Source organism: Acyrthosiphon pisum, chromosome A1 (assembly GCF_005508785.2).
Source record: "Acyrthosiphon pisum isolate AL4f chromosome A1, pea_aphid_22Mar2018_4r6ur, whole genome shotgun sequence".
Taxonomy (NCBI): domain Eukaryota; kingdom Metazoa; phylum Arthropoda; class Insecta; order Hemiptera; family Aphididae; genus Acyrthosiphon; species Acyrthosiphon pisum.
This window is the reverse complement of record NC_042494.1, coordinates 169,906,903-169,916,024: the sequence shown is the minus strand read 5'-3', so window position 1 is coordinate 169,916,024 and position 9,122 is coordinate 169,906,903. Positions and strand designations below refer to the sequence as shown.

Genomic DNA, 9,122 nt, shown 5'->3' with positions numbered 1-9,122 from the left:
TATCATTGGTAAATATTAACATAATTTATTCTTGCTTAGTAAAATGTGGCGTTGATCATCATTCAAAAAACTGTACTAAAGAATGCACATCCCAGCAAAATGCCCCCTCTGCTCTGAGGATCATACAGCTAACTTCAAGGGATGCAGAGTTTAAAAATCCATTATAAAACACCAAAAAATTAAAACTACAATTATATTCCTAATTCCATACATTTTAGATGTATGTAATTTTTTTTTTTAAATTTATAGCTTATAATTTGTATCAAGGTTAATTACCATCCAATTCATGTCACTTATAAGTTATAACAGGTGCGTAACCAGGTATTTTCAAAGGAGGGCTTAAAATTGTTTTAACATGGGAAAAGTATACCTCCTCCCCCCATTGAGTACGCCACCGAACTATAATGAAACATTTATTAAGTCGAGCTTGTGGTTTTCCATTTATTTGTCTGATAATGAAAATCTGTTGAAAAAGAAACTGCAATTCACACTACTTCCCTCAATAATCATATTAAAATCATCATAGCAAATATAATTTAAGTTCTGAAATTACCAATAAGTAACAATAACCAAAAAAAAATAAATAACACACTTTCAAGCAATTTAAAAGAACCAAAGTTTTGCCAATTTTTTTACAATATAGGTAGCTAAGATAATATAACATTATACAATAAATTATTGATTATGCCTTACATATGTACATTTGTCAACACATAGGGAAGACTGTAAAATAATTAGTTTAATATTAATATTTTCATTCAAATACTTCATTACATACCACTTACTTAAACAGTTAATAGTTTTATATTATTACTAATCTTTACTTAATACTTTTAAACATTTTAGGCAATTGAAATTAACCACTATTTAATTGATAATACAACAAATTGGTTACATTAAAATTAAAATTTAAACTGGTGTCAATTATAAAAATATGGCTCGATTAAACCATTGTACATGATGTAAAAAATTAGAATATTTTGTCAAATGGCAAATCGAGTTAATTGTTGCAACTTATTGATGGAAATAAAGTAGTCTATTTGTCTGAAAAAATAAGCATTTTTAATTTATTATAGTAAATATGTATATTAATTTAATATTTAACTATTATATTTTTTCCTCTAAACACTTTTAAACCAGATATTTGGTGTAGCAGCACGTCATTTAGTCCCACCTGTTCCAGGGGCGAATGTTCCGGCTATAAACCAAACACTCCACGTAACCCTTCCTCTCGGCCAATAAACATGTGTCCTCGGTCCAGGGGCAACCGTTTTTCAGTGCGTAAACCAAGCACTCCACGTGACCGAAATATGTGGCTTCGAAGCACGTCTTCTGGTCCCATGGACACCCGGTTTCATGTGCGTAAACCAAGCACTCTAGGTGACCGTTAGATGCGGCTAGGCAACATGTCAAATCATCCCAGCGGCATCTGTTTTTCCGTGCGTAAACCAAGCACTCAAGGTGACCCCTGCTTGCGGCTTCGCTGCACGTACTCTCGTCCCAGGGGCACCCATTTTCCCGTGCGTAAACTAGACACTTCATTTGACCGTTCGACGCAGCGCTACTGCACGTACTCTCGTCCCAGGGGCACCCATTTTCCCGTGCGTAAACCAAGCACTTCAGATGACCGTAACAAGCGGCGCAGGAGCACGTCTCCTTGTCCCATGGACACCCGTTTTCCCGTGCGTAAGCCAAGCACTCTAAATGACCATTACAAGCAGCTCTGCTACATGTCTTTTCGTCCCAGGGGCACCCGTTTTCCCGTGCGTAAACCAAGCACTCAAGGTGACCCCCGCTTGCGGCTTCGCTGCACGTCTCCTCGTCCCAGAGGCATCCGTTCTCGAAGGCGTATCTTAGACACTCCAGATTGCCATATCCCGCAGCTGTTTGGCACGCTGTCCCGTTGTGCCATCCTGACTTACAGTCCCAAGGGACGCCGACCTCGTGAGCAAGTTTCAGGCAATCGATGTGCCCGTTCAACGCTGCTTTTTCGCATATGTTATTAAACCTCTGGTCTTTGATGGGGAATTGCGATCTGGTGAACATGGTCTGCCTATCATTGCCCTCATTTAGGTTTTTGTCGATTTTCAAAATTTCGAACAGCGACTCGCAACAATCTTGGATATCGACGTCCGGTGCTTCCATCAAGTCGAACTTGTTACGTTCGATCTTATTACAAGCGTAGTACGCCGTTTTCAACAGGCTAGGTAGTTCGTACATTACCCTGTTGTCCGACTACGTAGCTGTCCGCTCCAAATGTACTACAGAAGAGTGCTGTCTACCCGTAAAAGTAAACAATTAACAGCTCGCGAGGAAAAACAACGTTCAACGATACAAATACAATTGGCGATCGACGTGATGGCGCACGAAAAACGACGTTAAAAATTCAGACAAAAATACGAACAACTCAATGTATTTGGATTATAGACTATAACCATTGTTCTATGTTATAACCAAAATGCGAACAATAAATTACAAGCTCGAAGTACGAACTACGGAATGAAAGAACAACAACCGACGCCAATATGCTACCGAGTACCGAGTAGTAAGTAGCATGATATAACTAGTTTTCAGGTCTATGGTATGAGTACGATATACTATCATAAACCACGGTTGTAGATAGTAGATATCAATATTATCTATTATCATAGAACAATAATAATATATATCTATGATTTTCGATGAGCGGAGAAGTGGTCAAACATTTCGCGGGGTAACCCCGTACCACTCTACTCCGCTCATCGAAACTTTGAATATTTATAACTTTACTCATAAACTACTCGCCCCAAATACGATTTTCATGTATCAAAATACTAAGTAAAATATTCTGCTTTGGAATATAAAATTAAAACCCAATGTTGTCCTTCAAAAAAGTAAAAAACTTAAAAAATTATAAGGATAAAAAATATTTAAAAATATAATTTTTTAAGAAAAACGTTGTTTTATAAGTGACTTGAAACTATGTAAAATTATTTTCAAAAAAATGTATACTTTTTGAAATAATGAGTGTTCAATGATAAAATAATCACCCGGTATACAGACATACAGTACAAATAAAAATTGTGCAATTCAATTTTATAATTATTATGTAAAATACATTTTTTGGTTCTTTTTTTAAAAATATTGACACTGTGATTTATATATATTTGTTATTTTACTAATTACTATGAATTTAACATCAAAGTCAATAAGTCATCAAAGCAAGTCCTGACAATCTAACTTTTCCTTGTTGATTCCTCAAAAACGATTTTAATCAACCGGCTAATTTAATCATGGTGAAAAACTGTAAACAGTGTAAATATACATGCAATTCTTTAATTGAACCTGCAATTTTATCATGGGCTCTGGCCTAGGGGGGCTTCCCCCTATATACGCCACTGGTTTGTGAAATATCAAAAATTAAAAATGCTCATATGAGTCATATTATCTCGCTTAAAAATTAAAATATCGAATGAAAGCCCACGCTTAACCACAAATAATGTTATTATTATTATTATTATTATTATTTAATAATTGGTCAAATCACTCTAATATCAAAACTAACAGCACACTATTGAAACTAGTGAACGAAAATTCGCTATGTCGTACGTGTGTAAAACGAGACAACATGGGTAGTGGGTAACACTTAATATTATTGATACTATAGTTATTACGATTATTTAAAATAAACTTTTAAGTTGTTGTGTTTTGTACAATATACTTACCGTACAACTGTGTAAATTTTTTTCTGGACAAGTAATTTTAAACAATAAACCATTTATATTAATTTCAATAATTGTGTCACTTACCCATTTTTTAGGACATTTTAGGTACAAAGTTGAACCACTTAGTTTAATAATGATATTATTTATATTTTATACCCTACTTACCTATCTGGCCGTTGGCAGACGCCGAGACTGTTTGCTAACGTTTATAGTATTACTCCCCCAAGGTTTTATGTACAGCGGTGACATCACCTAACTATTTACGTGTTACCATAGGACATCCGATGCTGTGTAGGGGCGGAGTAGAGGGGTCCGTAAGTAGCATATTATGTACCAATCATGGATACATACATTGTAAATATAAATTTAAAAAAGGTGGGCAAGTGGATGTCGCTATGCTGTACAGTAGGTTACAAGTGGGCCACTGTATAATGGATGGTATTAAATTTGAATTTAATGATATAATATCATTGTATAAGAAAAACGATTCTGAGTGGAGACAGTATGTCAGTCTAGGTATAAAACATATTATATACTTATCTAAGGTATTAAAAAAAATTGATATTCGGATAATAGAGGGTTTGTGAAGAGGGTTTTGTAAAGCAGAGGAATTTGTTTTTTTTTCCTGTAATATTGTTGTATAACTTCTCTTTAGAATAGTGTAACATGGCAGTAAACTCAATGTCAAGGGGACATTCAAGACAACATGCAATGGATGATTGGATTATTAATGTATTATTAGTTTTATATTATAATTATGTAAATCAGCAGTTTCTAAAGTGTGTACCGCGACTAAAATAGTTTTGTATAAATCTGATTTTTTTTTTTTAAATGTATTACTTGGTTGTTCATTTCTGGTTGGTGTCCTAGGTTTTTAAAGAGGTGTTCTGATAAATTGTTTTCTTGCGTTTTCATATTTGATACAGTCTGTTAAAATATTTTTGGTTGTAATTTGGGTTCCACATGTGGTACCTACATAGTGGAGGTGCTTCTTTGCTATTAAGAAACCGTGTGTTAGCTTTGAATTGTTTTTTTGTTATGATGATTTAAAGATTACACAGTAATTTACTTAGTAAATTATTTTAAGTAAACCATATAGGTAATAGGATATTTAATTATTTTATATAAGATTTTTGTTTTGTATTTTCTTGACTTTTCAGTTTCTTTCTTGAAAATTATAGAATAAAAAGATGTGTTTGAATAAAAATCAGGCATTATTTATTATTTTTCACAAAACATATTGTAGCTATTTACATATATAAATATTAATAATATTAATAAAATTGTGGAATTTAATATTGTAAAATAATGTAAGTGAATTTTTAATTTTTATAATGTCATGGTAATGTAGAACATATTATGTATTACATACAATATTGTTATTGTATCTTGTATTATTTATCTTATAATATGTACAATAATAAAATGTTCCTAATAAAAGTTTTATAAATACTAAGTAGGTATATAATAACATTAAAGATACAATCATACAATGATGGTAAGAAACTTTAATAAAGTATATAGTATAGTATTAAACAATAATTGAGTTCCCACTTTTCTTTTAAAATTATGTTAAAAATAGCGATTAATTATGATATGTGCAAAGAAGAATTTTCAACCAAGTCTCTATTGACAAGAAATTTTTTAAATAAAAATTATGTTACTATATAGTGAAGCTAAAAAAAAAAATGTCAACTATAAACTTACTGTATTTCTTGTAAGGAAAAATCATTTTTTTAAAAAACCATGTGTTAAAAATGCGGGAAACAACTTTTATAAATTAAACTGTTGAACATTGTTTTGACCCCAAATATTTTGGTTTTAGATGCTTATTAAAATACAGGACCTAATAATAAACGAGAAAAATAAATAGTCATTATAAAGACATGCATATTTTTTAGTTTTATTTATTTATCAAGAAGATAATATTGAGTAAAAATGCTACTTGGAGCCAAACGAAGTGTCGCTCGATCGGACGGGACACACTATACCGGCAAGGGGTGGTGTATAGGCAACCTCTTTCACGGAATCGCGATGCCCCTTAAAGACGATTGGGTAGGCCACTTATCATATCTGTTGCTGTGCCTGAGGCGTAGAATGGCTCGGCGTACGACCGGCAACCTGAAGCGTAAAGATGGATGTTATGAAAGGACGGAAGCAGTTTATACAACGGAAACATAGAATATTCAGTCTAGTTGGGTGGGGTTGTCCTCGTGGTTGATTCGGTGCGGTGCAATGACCAACGAGGCTCACATAAAATCGGTCATTCCTTATATACTAGTTAATGCTACTCATAAATTAAGGCAGGTCCAGTAGGCGGATAGATTCGTCGGTGACTGCGGCGAGGCTGGACGACCGTGGCGGCCTCTCACACACCCTCCGTTGGGTGCTGGCGGACTTACGCAGCAATGGGGCAGCAAGTTGGCGAACCGGGGTGGCCTCACACACACCACGCCGGATGCTGGCGGACTTATGCGGACTGGGACGAAACCAGTGGTTAAAGTGTGGGGGGACGGAGGGGGACGGCGTTCTCCTTCTTTGCTTAGCTTTAGTTTTGCGTTCCCTTTAGTTTAATTTCCGGGGGGACGGTTAAAATATTCATTTAATCATAAAAACTGAATGTTAATACCTACATTAAAATTTAAAAGTATAAAAAAAATTTAAATCTACTATACTATATAACCTACCTATAGGTAGGTAACGCAAAAAGTGGTAATGAATGATGATTATTCATTACATTATACAATGAATATACATAGAGTAAAAATATATTCGTTTGATTATTTTGATTTTTTCTTCTAAGCCCATTTGTGATAACATTACTAATTGAATGGTGTATTTGGTTCTGTGTTCGGTCTAAAAATACTTCTATTATTTCAATTTTTCCCGGAATAAAGAGACTGAGCAGATTTTATCAGTGATAATACACTGAATATTATCGTTTAATAAATTTAATCAAATCTAGAAGGTTTCCATTAAAATATTATTTATAAATTATAAGCAAATATAGTCGAGGCATAGACGACCGGGCAGAAATTCGTTGTGATGATACGGACTAACGGCACGGCATTGAACGCGTGAACATAACTTTTAAAAATATTACTATTACTTGTTTATTTTTAATTACCTTTTTATTATTTATTATACTATAGGATTATGTCTGGTTTACTAAAGTACGCTTTTACTAAAACTAAAGTAATCAATAATGATAGTAACATTAATAATAGTGAAATAATTAATAAATCCTAATATTACCAAACAAAATATAGTAACAAACGAAACTAGTCTTGACGATGCTCATGGTAGGTACTAAAGAAATGCAATTTGAGTCTGATACAGAGTTTCCAGATTGTTGGGACTTAAAACGAGTAAGTACAATATTAATATATATATTGGTAATTTACAGTGTTGGAAAGTATGTACCTACTTACGCTAAGTTACAAGTTACTATAACGAAATTGCTTTTTAAGTAATCTGATGGTAATTTAATTATATTTTATTGTAAATAATATTTATATATTATTTGAGATACTTTTTTGTAGTAATTATTAATTGATTACTCGTTACTTTCTTTGATTTAATACATACACTAAAAAGCAATCTAAAATAAGTGACTGTAATTTTGAAAATGCACTTTTGTTTACAATTAATTTAAAAAAAAGTTTAATATTTAATGTGTGGCAAAATAAGTATTTGTTAATAATTTTATATTGTTGATTGTCATTATTTAATATTTAGTATATTTAGTTTATGTATTGTCATATTGAACAAGTGGTTATATTAAGCTCCAGTGATATTTTTTAAAAAATTAACTTCTATTGTAATTGAATTACTTTTTTAACCCAAAAGAAATGTAACTTGACCAAATAAAGAAAAAGTAACTTAAAAATAATTTAGTTACAATTTTTATAAGGAATTAGTACTGTAATTTAATTACCAAAAAACAGTAACTTCCCAACACTGGTAATTTATGCTTACAGCTGTAGTTCTTGGATTATAGTAAGTAATTTAATTTTAATTTTAGATATCTTATTTTACAAAAGAATACCCATGGATATAATTTAAGAATAACAATATTGGTTGTACAATTTGTAAAGGTATAAAACAAAATTTGCTTGATCATAAAGGTTCCCATGTGTCATCAGAATGGATTAATGGTGAGGTGTATCCATCTGCAGTGTTGGGTATAGATATCTAATAATTTATCTATATAAAGATAAAGATGACTGTAAGAATTTTTATCTAGATACAGATAAAGATAATTATACTAAATTTTATCTAGATAAAGATAAAAATTAGTTCATTTTTATCTAGATAAATATGAGATAATTTCATGTTTAATTTTGAAAATATTCAGGATACTTACTTGAGTCTACAGGTAAAAAAAAATGCATAATTTAAAATTTTTTAATGCAGAGGATAGAGGTCGTACAGATTGGTTAAGCAATAACTGAAATACCGGGAATTCAAATAGGGTTTTACAAATATTAAATCGTTATAAATTACAATTATTATAATATTATTATGCTTGTGAGTCCAATATCCATGAATGTTGATTTATTTTTGTCGGTTTAAAACAATAATTACTTTTGATACTTTGTACACAATTCTATGAAACGGGTATCAGCTAATGAGACCATCATCATTCGGTGGTGGTCGGTGGCCGGCGGGTAGCAGGGATAGATGTTTTTCCTTTTGCTATTATTAGTTGTTCTTACAATCTTACCTACTACATGCCCATTACATATTTCTATTTTTGGGTTTTCTCATTGTTTAAGATGTAAAACTCCAGACTAACAATGAATATTAATAAAAATTAAAATCATGGTATTATAATGCATATTACTAAACGTGTTTTCTATGTAATAGATGAAAAATAGAAAAATGTAAAAATAAAATAATAAAAATATTTTAAATTTTCAAATTTTTTTTTAGTTCATTTAAATAAATTATCTAGATAAGTACTCATAGATAACTAGAATTTTATCTAGATGAAGATAAAGATAACTGAGTAGAAATTTATCTAGATAAGATAAAAGATAAATAATTTTTATCTAGATAAGTTATCTAGATAAATTTATCTAGATATTTCCCAACACTGTCCATCTGGTTCTAGCTTAGAAAAGAAAAAAACTAACTTACGAAAAAAGATTGCTAAACACAAAAGTTCTATTGCTCATTTAAATGCCCAAAAAATTGTTACTGAGCCAGAAAAGAATGTTATGGATGAACATATTTTTAAAGGTAAGGCAGCTGAACATGAATCTACAGCTTGAATATTCCGTACAGCTTATTCAATTGCTAAATATCAACGTCCCTATACAGCATAGGCGCAAATAGCGTTTGAGATTTGGGGGGGGGGCTAATAGGGCTAATAGGGCCTTACTTTGATAATATTGAATAAGTTTAAAACAAAAT

The 9,122-nt window shown here is 31.7% G+C and overlaps 1 protein-coding gene across 1 annotated transcript; it reads right to left on the bottom strand.

Moving 5' to 3' along the window:
* Positions 1-602: 602 nt before the first annotated feature.
* On the bottom strand, positions 603-2,677 carry LOC103310632. The gene has a single exon (XM_008189490.3). It carries the CDS (start codon positions 2,218-2,220, stop codon positions 1,165-1,167), a length of 1,056 nt encoding a protein of 351 aa, XP_008187712.1. The 5' UTR covers positions 2,221-2,677; the 3' UTR covers positions 603-1,164.
* Positions 2,678-9,122: the final 6,445 nt, after the last annotated feature.

What these genes read in the sequence shown, in the direction of transcription:
- LOC103310632 (XM_008189490.3), bottom strand. Translation starts at nt 2,220, where the DNA reads ATGTACGAACTACCTAGCCTGTTGAAAACGGCGTACTACGCTTGTAAT.